Source organism: Melanaphis sacchari, unplaced genomic scaffold (assembly GCF_002803265.2).
Source record: "Melanaphis sacchari strain LSU unplaced genomic scaffold, SCAv2.0 Contig20_pilon_pilon, whole genome shotgun sequence".
NCBI classification, from domain to species: Eukaryota; Metazoa; Arthropoda; class Insecta; order Hemiptera; family Aphididae; genus Melanaphis; species Melanaphis sacchari.
Window position 1 is genome coordinate 5,701,327 of NW_020271042.1, and position 26,505 is coordinate 5,727,831.

General features: G+C 26.3%; 1 protein-coding gene across 4 annotated transcripts; it reads left to right on the forward strand.

The window, feature by feature from the left end:
• Positions 1-565: 565 nt before the first annotated feature.
• Positions 566-26,505, forward strand: LOC112593564 (sialin-like). 4 transcript variants are annotated; one of them, XM_025338020.1, is made up of 10 exons: positions 566-1,013; positions 21,852-21,976; positions 22,119-22,324; positions 22,585-22,821; positions 23,530-23,614; positions 24,802-25,022; positions 25,100-25,249; positions 25,331-25,463; positions 25,548-25,789; positions 25,888-26,505. In XM_025338020.1, the coding sequence occupies exons 2-10, from the start codon at positions 21,907-21,909 to the stop codon at positions 26,095-26,097; spliced, it is 1,554 nt and encodes a 517-aa protein (XP_025193805.1). In that variant the 5' UTR covers positions 566-1,013; positions 21,852-21,906; the 3' UTR covers positions 26,098-26,505. The 4 variants fall into 4 exon arrangements, with proteins under 4 accessions (XP_025193805.1, XP_025193806.1, XP_025193807.1 ...); XM_025338021.1 differs by lacking the exon at positions 566-1,013 and adding an exon at positions 15,476-15,722; XM_025338022.1 differs by lacking the exon at positions 566-1,013 and adding an exon at positions 15,476-15,718.

Below are 26,505 nucleotides of genomic sequence, written 5' to 3' on the forward strand. Positions count from 1 at the left end.
CTGTAGGTTACATTTCGGGACAATATTATTCGCATCAATCGTATAGGCCGACAACGAAGAAGAAAATAATGATTGCATATATGCGTTTTGACGGCAATCGGATCCAAAAGTATAATTTGTGTGCATCGATGGAACTTAAAAATTTGTCGCCACGCACGGGTCGGCGGACATCGGTGCATCGAAAGGCTGCCAAGAGCACACGCAAATGCGCAGACCGCCGCCGTCGGATTCTTGCCAAATGGCAAACGCGCGCGCCGTGCAACGCGTGCACTGCGACGAATAATAATCGTAATAATGGCGCCAAGACACGATACTTTTATACCGTGTGGCCGTGTGGCCAACGCCGTGCGGTTGGCCACACTGGACCTCCACATGCAGGCGCGGCGCGGTCCCGACGACGTCCTGAAGGTAGGACAGCCGGGACGCGAGGCGTCGTCGAGCCGGCGGGCGGTGGAGCGAGCTGTAGCGATCGAGCGTGCGACGCGAACTCTAGCGACGACCGCAGAACCCCATCGATCCGGGGGGCTGAATTGCCGCGTGGGTGGGTGCCTCGTGACGGCGGGTGGTGGGTCGCGGCGTAGCGCGTCCGCACGGCGTTTCGCGGCGTTGGCAGCGGCGCCACCCGCACAATACGGCCTGGCCACATACCGTCGCACCACACACGGTGTGTGCGTTTCGCGTCGCCGCCCGTACCCCGTAAGCAGTCCTCCGACAGTCCGACACGACTGCAGCCGGCCGCCAGCAGACATGTCATACGGCAGCAACCGGCGTGGACGGACCGACAGCTGCTGCAGTCTGTGCTGCAGAGGTCTGACGTGAAAACCACCGGTGCAGGACTCGCACGGCGCCCGGACACGGCCACGGCAACGGCGACCGCGGACGCGGCGTCGGCGGCAGTAGTGGCAGCGACGGTGGTGACGACGACGGCGGTGGTGGCGGCGGCAGTGGCACCGTCAGTGGCAGTGGCCGACCGGCTGCTCAGTGCTCCGGACACACGCACACCCGCGGTACAGGTAATGCTCGCGCGCCCGACTGTAGTCCGTGTGCGATTCCGTGTTATTTACAACACGGCTATTTGTTTTTTTTTTTTTTAAATAATATATTCCACTTCCGCCTATCCGCCGCGTACCCGACTCCGTGGCCGGTCCCGGCGGCAAGTTGGTATTGTTGTTGTTATTTTGTTCTAGCGTTATCGACGATGAACACGCGAAGGTCTTTTATGATGATTTCGAATTATTTATTATTGTTTGATGTTGTCATAATATATTTTATAGTTAAAGCAGTGTCGTTAGGTGCGACTGCGACTTGATGGCGCATCGCAGTTGATATTGCGATGACGACGATAATAATCGTTAATACTGCGGTCTCGCATTTCATATAAAACCGTTGCGGTTCATAAATAAAATAATTAATCTCCAGCGCAAGCAATATCACTTACATCTGATTATTGTCCACAAACTATCCGTATATGCGCGTCTACAATACGCGTCCAAAACACGTGTCGTGGAAAGTATGGTCTGTCGTTCACCCGCCCCCGTAAGTCGTGTCCCTCGGTGACTTGGTTGGCGTGACGTAAGCGTCGAGTTCGGAGCGCATAATTTTGACTTGTCGTCGGTGGTTTGTGTTCGATAATATATCGTTTTTTATAGCATATGGTCAACGTTCATGCGCCCATCCACGCGTCGCAATATATTATAAATATATTGCGTATTACATATTATGTAGGTACTACGATATGATGACCTGAATCCACAAAGCCTTTTTAAAAAACAAAAAACCTTTTGCGCGTCTGGGCAACCCGCGATAGCATTGCTAATGTGAATCGACGAGCTCAAGAGGGAGACAAGGAGCTGACAACCCTCTCGCGGGTGAACTGTATGTTCCCGCTGTTCAATAGAACCATGAATTTATAATGCATAAGAAAACAACTATTGCTGTAAAAACCTATAAACTATACCTGGGCGCTTGGGTGACACAACCGTTATCCATCTTTGGGCATTTTACTGCGAGTAATTCACTTACATAGTGACTAAGCTTATTATTACGTATTCATCTCAGATCCATTATTGTATAAATTACCGACCGTTGTGTCAAACGCATACTTCATGTGAAGACTTTTAAGATTAAGGTGCTGGAAAAAATATTATCAGTTTTACAATGTATAGATTTTTTCTGAAAACACCTGGAGGAAGGGGAATTCATTAAAAGCATAAAACGTTTCTTTCCACTTGGCAGTCACCTTAATAATAATAATATTATGTCGTTTGTATATCAAACACAATTTTTAATATTATATTTTATTGCGAATTGTCTAGTGAATTGTTCAGTAATGTTCTATAGAATCTCAACTATAGCGAGATACGTCGATGAAAACTATTTCAAACAGATCTATTTATAAATATATAATTCTGTGATCTTAATTTTGATAATTTGATCACTTACGTTGTACCTATATTTAAAATTTACTACGGAGTTAGAAAAACAACTCGTTTTAAGTATAATTATTTATTTAAATTCAATATTTAATTTATAATATTGTCATATACTTTTAACTTAATACTATATTATACCTTCGCTGAATAAGATTTTTGAAAAAAAAACACATCTTCATAGTAAATAATTTTAGATTTATGACTATATTTAGGTATCTACCATAATTTTATTGCACCATATATATATTATACATAGCTAAATATCTTTAATTTATATTTAAGATATTAAAAACAATCAATTAAAGTTGATTTTTCAATTTATATCGGTAAAATATTAAAACGAAAAAAATTGAAATAAAAAATGTACAATCCCACTCTTATATCAAATGCTTAAGTTTAAACATTGTTAAAATAAAAATAAATTAACTATTTTTGTCTCTCTATTCCCTGTATAAAAACGTTAACTACGTTCTCTTAAAGACATGACTTTGGTTAATAATTTTTATGTCGATAAATACATATATTTTAAAGTTAGGACTACAAATTAAATATTATCTTAGTTCATAGTTTTAGTTATTGGTTATCAATACGATTTTTATTTTTTAAAAATTTGTAGGTAATTCTATACATGCTGACCGTGATAAATATACATTGCTTAAAACTAATTAAAAACTGTGATTACTTTTCGGTGTTTTAGAATATATTTTTAACTTAATCAATTTAAGTAGAAATTATGAACTGTCATAATTCATAATTTTAAAATATATTATTATAATTATTTTATAGTTGTTATTACTTATAATGATGTTTACATGTGTTTTAATTCAAATAATCAATTATTATTATAAATAATAATTATTAAAAAATATTGTGTACGTGTATAGTTTAAAGTTTTAACTTATAAATTATAATCCATACGTAACCTGTAGATATAATATATTCTACTATACATCAAAATACGCGTGAAATACAAATAGTGAGACGTAAGGAGTAAGGTTTTTCCAGTTTTATTCAAATCTACGAGTGGTAGGTGCTTACAAAACTTATACGTTTTCCACAGTCCTCTTTCTATTATTTTTTCGTAAACTACACGTACAACCACCTCTTTATAAAACGTGTTATACCATTCTATGCCATCCGTGCTTAATTATTGAAAGAAAAAATGTGTAACTGTAAAATCAATATGTCACTCTTTCCGCTCGGAATCTGAAATATTTTATACCTAATAAAGTAATAACATACCTAAATGATTTATACTGATTCGTGCGCATTATAAAATTTTCTATAAAGTAAATATACACATGTTTTCATAAATTGTAACTATTAACTATTATAGTTTATATTAATTTTAGTAACACGAAACTTTTTTTCCTAAGTGGGCTTATGTAATGCTTCAATATATTAAATACATTCAGGTCAAAACAATCAAAGCAGACGAAAGGTGACTAGACTTTAACAACTTTTAATGATATTGATTTATAGAAACAGTGTATTCGGACCTCATAATATGTTAATGTTGAATAGATAATTTATTATGGTTTTCATAAATATTTGACTGTTAGTATTAACTGTACAAAATGTTTAAAAACGTACGAGTATATAACAAAAAAAAATAATATAATACATCTTATCCATGGTTGGTTTTGAAATTTGGATTATACTTAATTTCAATAATATTTTAATTTTCGTATTAATACAAATACGTGACTACAGGGTTTGTATAAAATATAAACTTAATATTGTTATTATTAAAATATGAGGACGTATGGTTTCTTTAAAAATATGTTACTTATAACTACTGAACAATTTATAGACGTACAGTTTAATTAACGAGTCAATTATCTTAAATTTATCATCGATAGATGGTTGCATTTAATTATACAGGCTATATTAACTATTTAAAGTAATTGTAATTAATTTTTAACTAATCATATGTTGAAATATATTTGCTATGTTCTAAAAGTATATTTCAATTAAACTTCATAAAAGAATGTTCAACAACTTATTTTATTACAGGCTTTAAAGTGTATAGTAATTAATTACTGTGCCTATGGGTGTAATCAATATATTATTTAAAATAAATTTTGAATATCATTTTATCAATATACCACAATAGTGTTCTTTGTTTTGTTTATATGCGTGAGACGGCAGTGGCGCCTTTAAGGAGCAGGCCTAACAGGCTCGCCTTGCCCAGTTTTTTATACTTTTAATAGTTATTTTTATTATGTTGTAATCATATTTTTTTTTAACGTTTTATATTATTAATATTATGAAATTATATGAACTATATCGAAATAAAACCAATTGGAATACTACTTTTCACACTTAACGCCAATATATATAATTAACAGAAAATAATCAAATTTAATACCTAATTTAGAACGAGTAGATACCAATAACTAATTATGTGTAATGGTTAACAAGTAAGATGTGAATGATCAAGGCGTTAATTTTAAATTTATTTTTACTTAATTGGGCTTTTTTTGAATATACAATATGCATATTTATCGTTTATTTTATTTGTAATAATATTCAACAAATAACTTAAATTAAAACAAAATTACTGTAGGATCTTAAAAATCTGTTATTATCACGTCGAATAATATGTGTCACACTGTCACTGCCCGTCACTAGGTGATCGTTCGTTTTACTATGATATTACGTATTTCTTAAATACCTTTACAAAATACTGTTAAATAATAAGTTTACTGTTTATAATTTCCTGTACCTTATAATATAGTCATATGATATTAATTAATATTTCATAAGTAGGTACACGCATGAATAAAAACAAAAAAATTATACAATTTCATTAACACCCTTAAACGTCTTACATTTTATTTATTTTAACGATATGTTTTAACTGTAAAAATGTAATGAGTGTATAAAATATTAAAGAAAATGACTCATTAAAATCAATTTTTAGCTATATTTTAAAATAAATTTATACCATTTGTAAAATTGGTACACACTTGAAATTATACATAAAATAAAAAGACTAATCGAAAAAATAATTATATACGTGATTATGTTTTTATGTATAATAAAATACAACTACAAATATTATAATATTTTTTCTATATTTAGATCCCCGTGGATACACTAGAGTCTAAACTAACTTACTTATTCATACAATTTGAGACAAAGAGAAATGTCGATCTCGAATAACAAAATTTTAAATTGCAATCGTTATGTTGTCTGATGATGAGTTGATAAATTGTACACAGTTGGATTGTGGAGGCGATAACAAACAAGTATCATTAAATGACAGTGATCGCGACAGCATTAAATAAAACAAATTATTTATCAAAAATTCACATTTTATTTTATTGATAATATTAGGTATTTCTATAATACACTAAACACACCTACCGAGGACAAAAATAGCATTAAAAAAAATCAGGAAGAGGGGTACATGACCCTAGTGCCTATGGTACTGATGTATACTATAATACATTTTATATTTTTATTAAAATTTGAAAGAAATATTTGTTTGTTTAGTATTTTTTTTTTTTTAGATTTTGAGTGAAGCGGTGAATTTTTTAATATTATAGTATTATAATGAATTATAAATAATAGTTTCTTGTTATAAAAATAAAAATTGGTTAGTAACTTAGTGTATTGTATTATATTAAGCAAAATTATATCATTATTTTAGTTTATTATATTTTTTTATTAATTCAAAATGTAAAATTTTGTATTTAGACAATTTTTTTTTAAAAATGTATTAACAATGCAACTATAACTTATACAGTTCGATAAACAGTTTGATTCATTGTCGCTTTTATTCGTATTTGTATATATTTTTTAAAATAACCATACACTCAGTATCTATTCAAATACAATGATTTAACATGTGTTCATGAACACGAAGCGTGTCAACTTCAGAATAACGTATGTTACTGAAACAAAAACGTCCTTAGTGTTAAATGTTTAATTTAATTTGTGTAGGTGCCATCATTTTTATTTATAAACATAAAATTTATTTCCTGTATTTATTTATATTAAAATATTATTTTTTGACGAAATCATGTTGATAATTTTATTTTTGTTGTGACTAAATTTAATTTAATGTTCTTATAGACGTGACTTGAAGATACTGATAATTTTTTGACCGTTGAAAATTTAACTGCTTATTAAGTTGTGTTATATATTATCCTCTTTGAATTTTAAAAGATGTATGTGATATTGAGTATTAAAAAAAAAAAAAAAAATTACATAACAATCTTTAAATAAAATCGTCCAGTTTATTAACAATGGTTAAGTGCTTAATGGTTATTAATCGATTTTAATCACCACGCTTAATGAGTTGATATTATTACAACTTTATAATACAATAGTCAACAATACGTCTTTATAAGTTTAAAACCCATTATACATTAAATATTTGAAACAGAGAAGCAAAGTACATATTATATGCATTACGCGCATACACGCGCGTTTTTGTTATTTGAATGATTTCTTTAGAATTTGTCTACACGAGGGTATACAACATAATGGAACTTGGAAGTCGTTAATATTTTATTTAATGTATTCTAGGATGTCACGGTCAGGAATATTTGCTGACGTATTTTTAAAAATATAAAAATATGCTGATAGCGTGAACACGGATAAAAAAAAGTAAATACTTATATTATGTATAGCAATAATCGTACCGTTTCCGATAAATACAAAATTTCTAATTTAAATACAATGCACATTGAAAGGCGAATAATGTACCTACAGTATAAAAGATTTTAGTATAGTTATTTAAACTCCTGATAGTTATTTATAAATTATGATTTGAAAAATTGGAGTAAAAGTATTGATTATGAATAATTGCTTAAAACACGTATAATATTTGTATGACGTATTATAGGTCACTTTTGTAGATATAATATAGCTACCACTATGCTTAAAAATAAAAATAACTAATAACTTTACAAAATGTATAGTATTAAATATAAATAATAAATAATATTAATAAACATTCAGAAGAATAAATTTCAGTATTTTCAAAAGAAATTAAAAAAAGCAGTATACAATACAAGACTAAGTTTTTGGGGGAAAACTGAGAAGTCCATTTTAAATCACTTGCTGAAACTAATGTTGTTGTATAATTTATAGAAATTGAACACAAACATCTTAAAAATACCAAAAAATATTTAATAAATGTATTTTGTTTAAAAATTACCTTGTATAAACATATTTAAATATATTAAATTTACAAATGTTATCATTTATGTGCACAATTTTACATTTATCGAAATATACAGAAGACATGTGCTTATTTTGAGAACTAAAATATACATCATAACCTTGTTCTTTTGCTGGTTACACAACTTGTGCAAAATGCTAGTAGTTTGGTAGTTTTAACTTTTAAAACACGATGACTGCTATACCTATTTCGGTTTATTGACCATCTAGGTCACGGCATTTTTTTTAATCTATCTATAGCCTTACTTAATTAATTATTTTATCATAAAAAAATGTAAATATTTTAATTTTAATTGAAGCATTTTAATTAATAGATAACAGTGAATTCGATTTTACAGTTTTTAGACGGTAAATAAACGATTAAGTGAACCTATGAGACCGAAAAGTCAGAATAGCCTTGTATAGACAAAATTACCCCTCATATTTCTTAAATATTCAGCTAAAGGACAAAAATGATCCTCATGCCCGTCAATAAAATACAAAAATATTATAAATTACAATTATGTAAATATTATAAATAGTAAAAAAATTTTCTTAAACAATTGTTCATTCATACACTCGTATATAGAAATTAAAATTAATTGATCTACCTTTGATTTATTTATAAACTAAGTAACTAAAAATCTAAAAACTAAACTCTAAACTTGAATTTATTTAATTTAATACCTTCAATTTAAACAAATCCATAATTAACATACAAACTTTTTTCCTATGATAAATGATCTATGACATTGTAATTTGTAAAAGTAAGTTCCTATGTTAAAAGTATTAAGGTATATAACATTATAAACATTTAATAATCACTATTATATATTAATGATATTATGTGACGTAGATCAATAAATAACTTATAGATAATGATTATAAAGATTGGTTTTAGGTTATTATAAGTTATGTGTTATTACGTAGCTAGTTAGAATTCAATAAAAGTTATAACAAACATACTAAAATTTTTTTAGTAAAATTGTAGGCACCTAGTTTAATTGCATTTTATTTGATAATTACTTAGGGTAGATTTTTCCCTGCACTCATACACGGTGTACTTAAATAATTATAAGTCTATAATGTATCAATTGAAATTGGATGCTTAAAATATAATAATTGATTTTGTGTATTCAGTTAGAGACAGTTATTATAATAAACAAATGAACTAATAATAAATTAAATCAAATTAATTCAATAAACACTTAATACTGCCCACTTTTAATATCCTATGATCGTAGGAAGATAAATAAATATATTTATATACTTCCTACATAATGACATAATGTATAAATTATACAATAATAAATCAATAAATCAAAAAAAAAAAAAAAAAAAAAAAAAAATGAAAATTTATAATAAAAAAGACATATAATTGTAGGTGTACTAAATAAATTTTAAAAACTTTTATTTTAATTTAAGATTTTAAATTGGAATGTTGTTATCTATTTTATATTGTGAGATTTTTATTCAACAAATACATTAAGGAATAATAAAAAATAAAAATATGTATCTTTAATTTCATATGTTTTGAATATTTTATCAATATCATTTATCAGTTTATATGTTTTTACTGAATAATAAAATACAATTAATATTTAGAATATTTTTAATTATTTTAAAATAGGTAGGTGTAATCGTTTAAAAAAATAAGAGATAATATAACAATGAGTGCATTGAAATATTTTTTAACTTATTTTTAAAATTTTAATATTTCTTAGTTGATTTTTTTATAGAAACTTTTAGGTTAAAACAATAATCCAAATATTTTACATTAATTCAATAATACAGTGATACTTTTTATTTTTTTTTATGGAATATCCAAAAAAAAATTATTTATTATTTATCCACGACAAAATTTATCTTAGTTATTAATAATATAATACATATTATATAACTATACAAAATGATTCACTAAGTATGCTCATTTTCATTTTTTCCCTTTAATAATGAATTTATTCAAATAATTTTGATTTTTGGAATTTTTAATTTCCTATAGGTACATAAAGACCATATTTCAAATTCAATATCACCCTTATTTTCTGTTAATTGTTAATTAAATGGATTTTATGGTAATTTTGATATATACCTACCTATAAGTTAAAATTGAAAATATTAGTTTTTAAGTTTTAACTTTATATACTAAGAAATAAGAATAACAAGTTTGAAAAAATTAAAGAAGGATGATTTAAAAATTATAGTAATAATATTACTTTTATGTTATTCTATCAATATTTTATGGTTTATAAAAAATGTTAAACTTGTCCTAGTATGATAAATACTATATTCAGTATTAAATCTATTTTACTTTTATTTTGAAAAAAAAACATCTTTAACTTATAAAATGTATTATCTTTAGTAAATGTTATATTTCAATAATTTCACATATTAATTTCGATACATTTAAAAAAACTATCTGTTAACCAATTAATACTAAAATAAAGTTAGTTGTCATTTGAAAAACAGAGTTACTTACTGAAGAAAATATGGTCATTAAGTATGCTTAAAAATTCCTAAATTCAGAATTTGAATTCATTCATTATTAAAGGAAAAAAAAGAGATGAGCATGCTTGACTTATTATCTTTTATACCAACTCTATTCCTTACGATAAAAGATAGAATATTTTTGTCTACCATACAATAGTACAAAATTCATATTTATTTTTTTTTTAAACAAAAATAACATAAAATACTCAAATTTTTTTTAAACATAATTAGGTATTTTTGGGAATATAATTCATTGGAGTTTTATTAATCTTTCCGTTTTAATATATATTTTTCTGGACATTTGTAAAATAATATAAGCAATATATTTTGAAAAAACACTAGAAAGAGGTACTACCAACACACAAACCGGAAAATCGTAATACTGGAATATCGTAAAAATATGAGATATTTGAGTATTCGGAAATGTTATTTTGTTACAAATTATTAACTACAAATGTCAGTTAAATTGTATAATAATAAATTAACCTGTGGAATCAACATAATATAAAAAAGTTCTGCGTAGTCGATAAATTTCTTATAAGTAAAAAGGTTACATCGGCGAAATCGTTATACATCCAATACAATAATATACTTCTACTAAGAATTTTCCAAAATAGTAACCACTCATCGAGTAAAGAATACCTGATTATTAAATACTTACTTGGATACTTAATATAATTAGCATACTTGGTTTATTATAAAAAAATATTTAAATTACAATATTTTTAATATACACAAAAAAAAAAAAAACGTTATGAAGTTATGAAAAATATTTTTGTTTTAAAATACTAACAGTATTGATTGGGCATGAAGTGTAAAAAAACATAGATACATGATGCACGTATGTATAATTTTTCATATTTTATTCACCATTACTAAAACATATTCACAGTTATTCTCAAAATGTATATAAACATCTGTCATTTAGTTCTTAAAAACAAAAAAGTTTGTTATTTAAAAAATAATAATGTTAAGTATGAATTTATAGTATAAAATATTATTTGCTTCAATGTATATGATAGGCAAGTCATATACTGTTTAATAATATAGATACTGCCTAGTGGTTGATACGTTGGTTCACTATAATAAGTAAATTAATATTTTATTAAAAAATTTAATAATATTATCTGACTATCTTGGATAAAAACATAATACTATTATATTAAATGTATTACGAATATTGAATTTTTTAGGCCATAAAATTTTAACATTTTACAATATTAGTAATTTATAGAATTTATAGAAATAAAGATATAATGTTAATATATAAATAAAAATGTCAGCCAATAACCCAAATGTCGATAGATATATCTCAATAATGATAAAAAATATATGTTTGTATTATCCAAATTAAATATAATTTTTAAGTCAGAGTTTGAAATTTAAACTTATTACTTATACATAAATCCTCAATAATATATTTTAATATTTGCTCAAATGCAATGACACCATATTTTTATTGATTGTGTATTTTTAATTTATTTACTATTTAAATTGAAATGATAAATAGATAAAAAATGATTTAAGTTCTTAAGTACTTAATTATTTATCCTATGAAATAATATATATAAATATATTAATTTTGAATTTAAATAATCATAATATATTAATATAAAATTTAATTATTTCAATACCTTATGGCTTATAATTTAAATTTATTATATCAAATCACATTTTATGCTTATATTGTTAAATTAATACTCCTAACTATTCTTACTTAATAAGTAATTTAAAAACATGAATATAATATTAGTTATTACACTTCCTACCTTTATCTATTTTCTAAAAATTAGTTATGTACATTATACGTATAGAAAAAATTGTATGCAAATAAATTCTTATACTAGAGAATATTTATAAAATTATTCTGATTGATTTATTACTGGAAATTATTTTAATGCACAAATATACTTGTATATCGTGTGATATAAGTTAAAATAATTATTTAAGTTATAATTGAACGATTATTAACATGTTATGACTTACTATTAAACATTATGAATGTATGGTAGTTTGCCAATATTTTTTTACGCATTATGCCTTTGTAGTTTTAAGACGACCAGTATTACCTTATATTGTGTAAACCTACATATATTTTCTAAACTAATATAATTAATATTTCTATGATTTAATACATCGTAAGTTTGGTTTTTTTTAATATTTATTTTTACATATTTTTAAATATATGGTAATAGTAAAAACTAAAATGTAATATACATAATTCTTTTCTGTGGAAAATGTCCCACTTCTAAAATACAAGGTTAAGAATTATGTTTTATGTGATATTTAGCGGATTAATTGACCTCGTAAGAATAAATAAGTAATAATGTTTAATTCTAATATTATTTAATTTTGATTTACACAAATATGTAAAGGATCATACTATAACAATTTTTAAAATATTATAATTACCTACTAATACCAAACTACAAGAAAAAAAAACATATAGTTGTACGGTCGCGTGATATAATGAATAAACCAATAAGAACTACTTGGCTATCGGTTCATGTAAATTAAAGGTTTAGATACTTTATATACCTATTTGTTAATATTAATTTTCAATAATCAATAATTACAACTTAAAATTGTAAAAAATAATAAAAATAATGTTGAAACCGTTAGAATATTGTAATTTAAATTATGAAAATCAATAACTAAGTTTTGTTAATAATAACATATTATTGTCATTTAATTCAAATATCAAAACCTATATTATCAATTCTCAGGACAAAATTATTATCATAAAATTACAAAAATGTCAAGTATTTATTATAAATGTTTTAATAATATCATAGTATATGAATGGTAGGTATATTTCAGTTCTCAATATATGAATATAATTATATAACGTATTAATAGTACCTACACATATACCTTTATCTACACACAAATTTCGCATTTACATTATTCAAAAAAAATGATTAGTTGATAATCGTATACAATATAGATAATGTAATAGAATTATAAATATCTAAAATGTCCTTATTATAAAAAATAATTACTTTTTTTTTCAAGAAAAAAAATTGTTATAATTTGATTCTCAGTCCAAAAAAATATCTATAAAATCCCGGGTCAATACATTCTATATTTATATTTTTCTATGACACGTACGTCATAATTTACAATGTTGCTTCTAGATAAAGTACCTAACTGATATTTAAATATTCTTAATTTACTTATCTTTCCTATAGAAAAATGAAAATAATAAATTAAAAAATAATATACCGTAAAACCTTTAAAGCAGGCACCAATAGTCAACTTCACCCCTGGAGGCAAAAAAGTCAAATACTCAGCTATTAAGATAATGTCTATTATTAGATGAAATTCATAAAAAAAAAAAAAAATCATTTATTTTTCATTGTATAGGTAGTTTGTCTACATATAATATTATATAAACTAAAAATTCAATGTATATTGTGCATATTATTATTATTAAATTAATCAATAATATAATATTATTGTATTTGTACTGTGAGCTATATATGTACAACCCATGTATCTACACTATAGCTAACTTGGCCACTTATATTACTATGGAATGGAGTTCTATCACAGTTTTAATCCTTAAAAATCAAAAATAATTTTAAGAACCCATAGGCTTCACTGTAGAATACCGTGGGATATCGAGTTTAATAATTATATAATGTATAATATATATATATATTAAATATTAATTCAACTTGTAGGTTACAAACATTTTGTTACCTATGTTTAAATATACGTAACATGACATTCCCGGCTTTACACTGTAGGTACAAGTGTACAACGTTAACCAGGATGATTACATCGAAACACGTGTTTTCCTTCCCATGTCCTAAAAGCCTTAAATTATACACATAGATTTAAATATATACAGATAATGTATTTTCAATTAGAATATATGTCTATTTAATCTATATAGTATATAACGTATCTAACTAGACAGGTGAAAAATTTGAAATTAAAAACTAATCACGAAACAGTCCAACTCTACGTGGGCTAATTTCCACGTTATACTATTATAATATAGAATATAGATTATAGAGGTACCTACCAATTAATTTAATTTATTATTGCACTCGTAATGTTTTTGTATAGATTAATTTTTAACAAAGTTCACTCTTATATGCAGTGAAAAGTTAAATTCAAATTATAAAGCTTTTAATTGCGAAAATAATAAAATATTCCAAGTAATAATACTATAATAATAATAATAATAATAATAATAAAAAGAAACATGTGATGGAATACGACTAAACAGTGAACATCATTTATCTTTGTGTAGTATTTTAAGATAAATGCGTATAAAAATTTCGATAACCACTTTGTTGATGAAATAAATCAATTCTGCTGATCGATAAAACGGTCAACATCAAAAAACCATTTGGAAAAAGGTCATGTCGTTGAACAGCGATCCAGCATAATAAATTGTATATTGTACAATATATTATATTTACCCAAAACTAAGAATAGTAGGTGTTTAATGTACAGAGTGTCCTTCGTGAATATTATACTTGACCATACTTACAGCCCACCTATCAGCAAAGACCTGCCTGAGCTTTAAAGTTCCGCGACTGATTTGTTAAATGTAAAAAATATAAACTATTGACTGTATCGTGTTTTTAATAGAACGCGCAAAAACGACAATTTAAAAGAAAAACAATTTCAAGTTTAGATTAACTCAAAATAAATACATAATAAATAATAAATATTTTTATTAATTATAAATTATTTTTTAATTTATACAAGTGTCAAGTGATAGATCTCGACTATCTACAGTTTCTATATTAAACAGTAATACACTAATGCCTAGTTTTCCAAAATCGTTTATTTCAAAGATTCGTTTAAGTTAATTCATATTGAGGTTATATAGTTGGGGGAAAAAAGCCATCGGTTAGGAAAATGAATACGTTGAATCACCCTGTATGATGCATATCATGTACAAAGGTACCCGACGTTGAGAAATCCTAAATAATTATTAGACGCGTAGGTATCTACGCATGACGTCGCTGCGGCCGCGTAAAATACCTATTTTTTTTTTTATAAAATGTATTATAATAATAATAATAATAATGATGATAATGATTTGAAATGATTATATCGTTAAGGAACTCATTGTTGTGTACATCAAAGTGAACCCAACTGTGTCGGTTTTACTTTTTTTTCGAGACTCGTCCGCATACTGGTTTTCTCCCCGCCGCAGCCCCGCCACCAACGGAGCCGACGACTGGCTGTTGCCGCCGCACCACGATCGTGTGCCCTCTACTACAAAAATACGCCGTCGCAACGGGTTCCTCCAACAGTCCAACGGAAATGGAATCGTATATACGATTATTACTATTTTAAAGTTCGGGATCGGGATTCCGCCAAGTGCCGAGTAACAACCAGCCAGCGAGCCGCGTGTTGGTCTCGCCCCCGTCCGCCGTCCGTCACTCCGCCGTCCGTCCGTGCGCTACGACGTTCGCAGACCGAAGTGCCAGTCGCGCCGTGTGCCAGCGTCCAATACGCACGTGTCGTGTCCGTCTTAAACTCGTAATTTCGAATGGTCTTACTATTTATTTTTTTCTCGTCCGTTTTCATTATTCAGTGCTGTGTGTATGTCGTGTCAACGACAATAGAATAATTTGTCTGTATAGATACGCGTAGGTAATAACACTAATATATTATTATAATTATAATATTGTCCAACACTTGATTTGTTTTCACTTCCTCATTGATTGATGAATTCGATGAATTTCTCGCGCGTCCTTTTTTTAATCGTTATAGGTTCGTCTACTTGTGTAAACACGGATATAATACATTGAATGTAAGACATAATATCAACTAACAATCAAATAATAACTGTAATTAAAATATGATTTAAATACCTGCGTAGGTACTTATACATAACGATAACATAATATAATATTATTATGTTTAGGTACGTTTATGTTCATAACATATTATTGTTGTTATTTTTAAATCTGATTTCAGACACATGGGTACGTATTATAATATTATTGTTTATGTAAATATTATATATTTATTCTGCAGGTATTCCCGTGCTGAACCGTACCTATGTATCTTGCAGGTCGGCGATCGTTGTAATTTCTCGAAATAGACAAGAATCTTGGGTACCTACCTACAATTTATCTATTTATCTTCATCAATGTATGTTTTATGATTTATCGCTCGTTGTTACGTTTCCTTAATTATAATATACAGATTCTCAGATAGTATCCATGTGTTACTTGTCTGTATTGATGCGACTACCTATAGTTAATTTCAATAACTTTGCGTTAAAGATCTAATTATTAATCATTTTCAGTGTTGGTGCAATTATATTACATTAAATTACATTCATTATTAATTTTAACATTTTAGTTGGTACATTTTCTTTTAAGCAATTTTGTTTGACAAGATATTTTTCTTTGAAGTTTTTTTTTGTTTTATTAATTACTTTTTTTTTTTTTTAATAACTTCTAGCTTACAGAGTAAGATTACAACAAAATATTATTAATTACTTATAATAAGATTTCTTTTATTTATATTTTAAATAATATTGAAATAATTAAATAGTTTTTTCAGATTTATAATTTGATTTTTAATGTAATAATAATATACCTAAGATACTACAGCCACTGCATTTAACTGTTTATGACGTATTACGTAGGTATATAGCATAATTGATTGTAAAGTTATGAATATAAATATACAATTTGTATCAATGATATCCGATAGTTGGTAAATAACATATAATATAAATTATGATATTACGAGTTGTTCATCAATTAATAATTCTAAAAATAATTTGATTTATAGGTAAATTATTTTATTATTTACAATGAACTAATACGCTTTATATTAATTAAGTATAGGTAATAGGTACACGAGGTTTTATTTAAATTTCTATAATGTCTTTAATAAACTTACTTATCTGCATTATAAGGTATGAATTATGTAATACCTATACCTAATTCCGATATCCCATATATTTACAAAAGTATATTTAAAAAGTATAAATATATATTAATAAAAACTTAAAATGTAGAATTTAGATAAGGCAATAAATATGTGACATTATTTAATTTTTATTACATTATTTACATTTAAACGAAATACGATTACCTAGTATAAAATATAGGTCCCTGCTGTTAATGTTTTTTTTTTTTTTTTTTATTAATAGAATTAACGTTTGTCAGCATTTTTAATACCTAAAATCACATATGTCCATTTAAACATGTAAGTTATGTATTTTTTTTTTATTTCGTTCGAATTCAATAGGTTCAAACTCCAAACATTAATTTAAGAAAAATTTGGCAATTTGGTTTTTTGTGATACTTTTTTTATTAACCAATAATATTAATATTACCTAGTAATAATCTGTACACATTGCTAAATATTTTGTATGCAACAGGTGTCAATAGTTATATAGACACCCGTTCGTTTAAGCTAAATCATAATTTTTTTATATAAAAATTTTTTCTAAAATATTATTCAAATGTTTTAAGCTGCATTATGAACGATATTTTATCAAGATGCTCTGACGTTTTATACAAAAAATATAATACAACTACTATACGAGAATAAAAAAAATATATATAAAATAATTCTGATTTTTAAACCATAAAAATAATCAAGAATAATTTATAAAAAATAATAATACTGATATCGATTATTATTGCATTTATGTTTAATGACACATGGCTATATAACATAATATGGCTCTATTACTTAGTAAACCTACCTGTAATATGTGTTGTAGTGAATAGTATTTACCGATTGTGTATACGTTCATTAAGTTCATCGTTTAGTTTTCAACATTAAGCATATATATTGCTTACATTATTTGTAAAAATTATGTTCAATTGTTTGTTCTAATTAGAAGACAAATAAACTCTTAATATATATTTTATTTATACAATTATACAATCTCTTTATACATACCTACCAACAATTTTTATTTGATTTATTTATTACTCTATTTTACATTATCATACATTTGTAAGTTGTAACAATTATACCTGTAGGTGGTAAAAACTGTTCTACTGGTCTATTTTACTCTCAAAATAAAAAAACAAAATTTACTCTTATGTTTATTTCGGTCAACTTTGCCTACTCATCGCTTTTAATCACTAAGTTTTTAAGATTACTAAGAGATATTTAAATTGTTTTGTTTTGTACATTAATAAGAGCATACTTGAACATTAATTATGATTACAATTTTCTCAAAAACTGCTCACTAAAAAACACTAGAAAATCAATAAAAAAAAATTAATAATGTAGAACTTTAAAAGGACACTTATACTAGATAGAGCTACATCCTTCAAAAATATGTCATTGTGCTAAATAATTCCTAAAGTCGATATTAATACTTATAGTTTTTACTTTTCTCGCCTTGTTCATATCACAAAACAATTTCAACTGTTGTAAAAGTTTGATGTAGAATATAAAGCATAAAATAAACTTTATCATGCATCTTATTTAAATTAATTCAGTATAAAAATATAACATTAAGTATAGATAATCAGTATAGAATACTGATATTCATAGTTTAATATGTTTTAAGTTTTATTCAGTTAATCGTCGGTAATTATGTGTTTTTCATATATTTACACGCATATTATGGTATATAATCATATTACCATGACAAAACTATTCTTATGCCGTCGAAAATTAAGATAACTAAGATGATTCACTAGGTGTGTTGGTATCTTGTATATATTATTAGATTTAAATGAAACTCATTATAAAATAGTTTGAAATTACAAAAGTCTTTCGTCGAAAAAATTAGGCATCTGGCTTATAGTACAGTGTTTCCTAATCTTGGGTCGCGAAATAGTTTTTATGGGTCGTCAGTCATGACCTATAATTAAAACATACATGAAAATAATTTTAATAGAAAATTCATAAATGCCTAAGTTATTTTTATTTAATACCTCTATATATAATAATAATGTGAAGTCTTGCTAGTATTTTAGATTATACAATGTAAATATTAATATGTCTTTTGTAAAGTTTGTATTATATTTTTATCTTATCGGTATATGTGCTAATGACTGTCGATGTAGTATCGGTCAATTTTCCATACAGCTTGAGCAATAAGCAGTACATAGAGACTACAAAAGTAGGTACAAACAAAAAGTTTTAGTTTACGGTTAGACACTCATTTTTAAATACTCAAATTTTATATAATGTATATTAAGTTTTAATTTTTCTAATAGATAAATTTATTGTTTGTAAAACCACATCCGGTGGTACCAGTCAACCAGTTTCATCAGGCAATTCAGTACTATACAACATTTTTTTTTTAGTGTTTGTGGGGGTGGGTCGCGTAACCAACAAGCAGTACATTTATAGGTCGCCTTTACAAAAAGGTTGGGAAACACTGATGTAGTATATTATAAGCACTTATTATAAAATAACCGATAAGTTTTAAAATATGATAGACTGAAAAAAACTTCGAAAATAAAAACTAAACTTGTATATTTTATTACAAATTAATTCTGATTACAGATTTGTTTCAATAATAATTGTAATTAAAATTATATTTATCTAAAGTGTATTTAAATATTTAAAAAAATAATAAAAACTGTTTTTGGTCTACAACATAGGTTCTTAACCGGGGGTCCGTAGATGGTTACTCGGGGGTCCGCCCAGAAATAAATTTGTTTCGATAGCGTTTTTAAGATAACAATAATAATGTCTTGCTCTCATTTATTTGATGTTTTTTTTTTTTTTTGGTGGGGGGTCCGTAATTATATTTTGTTCTTTAAAAGGGTCCATAGATCAGAAAAGGTTAAGAATTTATGGTTTACAATCTTTTTTTATTTATATGTTGTTATATTATTTTTAAATATTATACATATGACCAAATTTCTATTTAATCAACCTTATTTTATTATAAATTTTGTGGAATTTAATTAAAAATTTATTTATTTTATTGTACAATTGTTTTGATTTACGTTTCCTGTATTTCATTTATTTACATAGGTATTATTTATTTATAATTTATAATTTATAAATACCAGTATACCTAACTAAAACATTAGGTCAATTCGATTATTGATCTTAATTTGTAATTAGAAAATTAAACTTATATTAAAGAACTAATAAAGTATAACATAATAGCAAAGTATAAAAATATAGTTTTTTCCATGATTGAAAATACAAGGATTTATCAAATATGCTCACCCCTATTTTTTATTTAACAATATGGTTGTTAAAATTCTGATTTTTGGAATTTTTATATACACTTAAGACCATCTTTTTAAATTCTTGTGATTTATTGTACTACTTATAAATTACAATACAATGTTTTTTCCAAATGAAAATTTTTCTTTTTTACTGTAAATGTTTTTGTTATTTTTTTTAATTTGATGTGAGTACCTACCTATCTATTTCAAAATTCATAGAAGTAGTTTTTCAGTTATTAAAATATTTTTACTAATGGTAATTGTCCTTAAAAATGGTTTTAAAAAAATATAAAATATATGTAATATCATATCTAATGTTAATTATTATACTCGAACTATTTTTATAAATTATAAATATTGATAAAATAAATTACTAAAATTTTCAAATTAGCATAGTTTCTACATATTCCAAACCCATTATCATGGACCTATTATTTTCCTTAGTACATAATGCTAAATAACTCAAAAACTACTCGATTGAATTTTTATTTTGATACATTAACATTTTAAAATTAATTATCCTCTAAATAATTAAATGTATAAAAAGTGGAGTTTTCATTTCTCAAAAACTAGAAAATTTAAGTATATATAAAAATTCTAAGACATCAAATTTTGATAAATTACGCTGTACATAAATAAATAAACAAAATTAAATTTTTTTTTTAAAAATATGAATTTGACTTGTACATAATGAAAAATAAAATATCAAAATAACTTTAGGGTGGAATTTATATATTACCTTTTGGTTTTGACAACATAATATAAATATTATGCACTCAATTTATTACATATATCAATGAAATAATGATTGACAGACACCCTTCTAAAATTTAGATTTCTAATATTACGTGCTTTAAATATGTTCCAATAATTTCAATTACATCGGTTGATGTGGATATGTGGAACGATCATTTAGTCGTTTTAAAAATATTTTTAGACCTAATAGACAATATTTAACATTCAATTACTTGAAATAAATTGTAATTATTCAATGCAATACTCATCATTTTGATATTTTTATGATTACATTTAATGTATTTTTTCCAAAAATGCGTTGTATTTATATAGAAATAAAAAAAATCTTCCGCATCTTTCATAAATTATACTTCCATATTTATGTACATATTTTTGTGTTTTTATTACATATAAATCGTCTTATTGTAATACATTTTGTAGGTACATAAATAATTTTGTTTTATATCGACAAAATATTTCATTCGATAATTCAATCACATCACAATATTGATTGGTCAAACGTCAAACCCATACAGTTCTAAAATTTAAAAAATAGCCATACATATAGAATGAAACAAAAATAATCCATATGACTACATTAATGTTAATTACATTTTAATTGTTTATTCCAATATTTTATTTGTATTATATAATAATGTTCTACACTAAAGTGTGATCCTATTGTGCTGTACTTACAGAAATACGTATTTCCAGGTAGTACTTAGATATTTTTGATGGAATTTTGCGTTAAAAATGAAGAAAATATGTGTACACTTTAAATTTATAAGATAATATGTAGTACTAATTCTTTTAAAATCAAAAAATCAGGGCTGAAATAATGTTTATAATATTGCTCTGTTTTTAGATAACCTACGCAGTTAAGCTCATTAATTGAAAGCATCACGAAGCGACTACCTATCATGGACCTACAAGATAACCAAATATTAGGAATGGAGAAAAAACATAAATTATGCTTTAGAAGCATTCAAGGTATGTGTTAAAATGGTTCCTATCTTTTACTTTCTGTAGGTACCTATAAAATACAGATGTACATATTTATCAATATTACTACTAGTATTAATTTTAGGTTTTCTTGTTTGTATAATTTTTTCAACAAATGTTATTATTATAGACATGATACCAGCTCGTGCGGTTTTATATTTAATGTCATTCAGTGGATTTTTGGTCAGTTTCATGATGCGCACTGATATTAATATTGCCATGGTAGCAATGGCCAAAATGAGACCACGGTCTGAAAACTCGTCAAATTTAACCGAACTTTATTGTTATACGTCGGTTACAAATGGCACACAATCATTTGAAGATCAAAAACCAACGGTATAGTATAATAACATAACTTATCCTGTCTATTGAAAATCATTTATTTACATTTTAAAATTATTTAATTACAAATGTAGCTATCTACTTTTAAATAATTTTAAAAAGTATACCTACCTATATAGGTATGATTATTGATTTTACTGTATTGTATAAACTAGGAAGTACCTATAAGGCTATAAATACATATTTACTGGTATTAACTATTATAAAGAAATAATAATATTATTTTATTCTTATGTAAACCAATATGTTTTCAGGAAGAGGGTGAATTTAATTGGGATTCTACAGTGCAATCTGCAATTCTTGGCTCATTTTATTGGTGTTATATATTGTCTCAAGTAGTCGGTGGTGTCTTAACACAACGTTTTGGAACCAAGACGGTTTTTGGGTTCTCACAATTAACAACAGCAATTGCTTCATTGCTCATACCTCAGGCAGCTTCATTACATTACTCGGCAGTCGTAGCATTGCGATCACTTCAAGGAATGGCATCTGTAAGTATAAATAAATAAAATATTGTAAGCATTAGTAGGTTAGGTATTTAATATTTATTTATTTATTTTTATTTAATTTAAATTCATATACATATGAAATACTGAGAAGACTTGTGCAGGGGTCCAGGAGTTTTAACTTATTAAAAGAAATTAAAAAATTACGTTTTTATTGTACTTGATTAAAATTAAATTATTCTGTGTTGATAGAGGTAAATTAATACAATGTTATTTCTATAATATTAATTCATCATCAGATTCCAATAATCATTACAAATTATTTTTTTTAATACATTGATATGGAGGTTTATTATATGAGATGATACTTTGTTACATAATTTTGTTCCAATTATTTCGAAACGTTTACCAGATGTGACTTTTTCAGTTCTATTTATGACAAAATTGTTTTGTGCATATCATGTGTTTACTCCGTTGAATATTAGTTGTGATAAATTGTTGGTTTTTAAGTATATGGTAGTAATCTTAGGTAAAATATTAATATTACCTTTAGATTTAAAAAAAAAATTGGTTATATTATTCTTAGATTGGTAAGTATCTATCTACTTATCTACTATAAGATTGTTGCATGATGCTAAAAGTATAGATGTGTTAAATGTACACTAGTGTCTGGTACACATTACCCACCAATCCTAATACTATCTTCTTGATTGTATACAATTTTGATTAAATTTGTTTTTTTTAATTTTCCAGGGGCTTACTTGGCCTGCAATGTATGCACTTGTTGGTATATGGATACCATCCAACGAGCGAACCAGGTTCATGTCATCATTCCAAGGTATGAATTAGTTACGAATCACAATGGTGCTTTAAATAGTATTATATTATGCCAGTTTGAAAAAATTAAAGGTCACTTTGAAGTGTATTAAACTAGGCAATTTAATTTGTGACCCTTGTAATTAAAAGAAAATCATATACCTACATCAAGAAACTTTCAAACCATAGGAATGTTTAAGACTTTTTTGGCAATGAGCCAATTTAAGTATTGAATTTCGAGATGTCCCTTGTCCATTATTTGGCATTACATACCATTCAGATTTGATTTAAACATACTATATTATAATGATATTTTATCTGTTATAAAGATAATACCTACTCAAATCTATTTGTTTCGAAGAATACATAAATTATATAAATTTATATGTATATATATTCAATATGAATATATTTATATATAGAATAGATATTTTATTGATTAAATCAATTTTTTATCAAATTTATATATACATATTATATAAGTACTATATATCATAAGTAGGTAATAATTTTAGGAGACATGTTTAACATTTTTATTTATAGTGAAAGTTATCTGCAATAATTCCAGTTACTACACATGCAGTGGTATAGCTGTTTTTTCTAAATTTTATTTTACATTTTAAACTAACTTAATAAATATTATTAAAATACATTTTTTGAAATATATAGTCTTAATTTATGAAAAGTATTAAATTACTAAGAAATTAAAATTGTATTGTATACTGAGTACTCGTCATAATTAATACAGTTCAAAATTAATTTAAGATCAAAAATGAAATTAAGTAAAATTCTATATATATATTTTTTTTTTTTGTTTTTGTATAAATTATTTCAAAAGTAAAAACATTTTTATTATGTGTCATTAAAAATTACTTATAAATTTTAAGATTATGTTTCATTCTCAATGTTTCAATGTTAACTTAGATTTTTTTCCACTTAATTTAAGGTATTTGATCATTAAAATACCAAATCAAAATTATAAATTATAATTTTAACATCCAATATTAATTAAATATCTTAATAAATGTATAATTAGTCTTTAAGAAAAATAGTAAAAAAAATAAAAATTAAATGATGAAAGTATGAGTGGTGACTGCAGATGGGAGGTCGCAACGGGTAAACAAGTATATTTATCTATCTGTCTATTTGTGATATATGTGTAACTGGCATCTAGGTTAGGTGGTAATTGAGCTGTTGCCTGGGTGACAGGGTTTAGTTTCGGGATCGGACTGACGTATATGGTATGCGGCTTCATAATTGGCAACTATGGATGGCGAGTGGTGTTTTACATGAACGGTTCATTGGGTGTCGCATGGTGTTTGCTATGGTGGTTACTAGCTTTTGATCTGCCTCACAAACATCCAAGAATCACAAGACGTGAACTGAATTATATTAATGCCAACATTGGAGAAAATATCATAAACACAAAAGTAATATAAAATATTATAAATCTCTTGTATTTTTTTTATACATAATTTATTTAAAAATTGTAATTTTTTTTGAATAGGATTTAAAAGTCCCATGGTGTTCTATTATGACTTCCATTCCAGCGTGGTCTATTGGTATAACAACATTTGGTCGGATATGGGTCCATTATACATTCATAATATACGGTCCATCTTATATGAAGACAATTTTAGGTTTCAGTATACAAAAGGTTTGTTTGTTTCATACATTATTGTATATACTAGGTATTAAAACAAAGAATACCTATTATTAAAAACATTGCAATTTACAGAATGGGTTTATGAATGGAGCTCCATTTTTATGCAGTTACCTTTCTTCTGTTGTGTTCTGTTATGCAGCTGATTTTATTATAGCTCGTAATCTTATGAGTTTAACTAATGTTCGTAAAATGTTTACAGCTATATGTAAGTAATTGGTGTTTTTTTTTTTCTAACAAATATGTATAGGTACTTAAATAATAATACATACATATTTTATTATTTTTACAGCTCAAGTCATTCCAGGCTTATTAGTACTGACCATAGGTTATTTAGGTTGTCAGACTACATTGATTTTGATAATTTGGTTTGTAGCAGTTACACTGATAACTGCTTCATATGCTGGAGCAATGGCAAATGTAGTTGATATTGCCCCAAACTTTGCCGGACATATATTAGCATTTGCACAAACTATACATATGTCTGCAAGTTTTTTATCTCCCCTTGCTGCAGCTATTATGCTTCAAGACAATGTAAGAAAGTTAAAATTTAATATAGTTATTTTTTTTTTTTATTATATTTTCTACATATTTTGTTGAACATTATTATTTAATGATAATTTTCCATTTAGCCAACTTTGGAGAGATGGCGTAGAATATTTGCTGTGACTGCTTGTGTGGCATGTGGAACTTATGTAATGTACCAGTTTGGTGGTACGGCAAAAGAACAAGTCTGGAATAATCCAAATCGCAAAAATAATTCAGGTTCTGTTCGTGTTTCACCTGAAAATAATCAGCTTATTGTCAACAATAAAACTGATCCAGAAAGAGGAGATGGTTAGAAGTTGAGATGAAACTATTCAAGAAAATAACAATGGCGTACTTAGGTCCCCCATATATAGGGGCAAAATCAAATTATTTTTACGAACGTTAATTGTGATATATAATATAATTTACAACAAAAGAGATAATTAGCACCGATTATAAAATCGGAACTTCAATAAATCTCATCATTCCAAATAAGACAGTGTTCTAAACTTAATATTATATTTTATTATAATTTAAAAAACAAATTTTAATGTTTGTAATAATAGAATTTTTAAGTGTGTGACCTTTGTGTCCTCTAATACGAATTAAGTAGAGTAGATATATCAATCAATTACTATGTATATTTATATAGATGTTTTATTTGTTAGAATTAAGTTGTAGTAGAAAATGTAATGACATTTTCTAAAAAAAAAAAAAAAAAA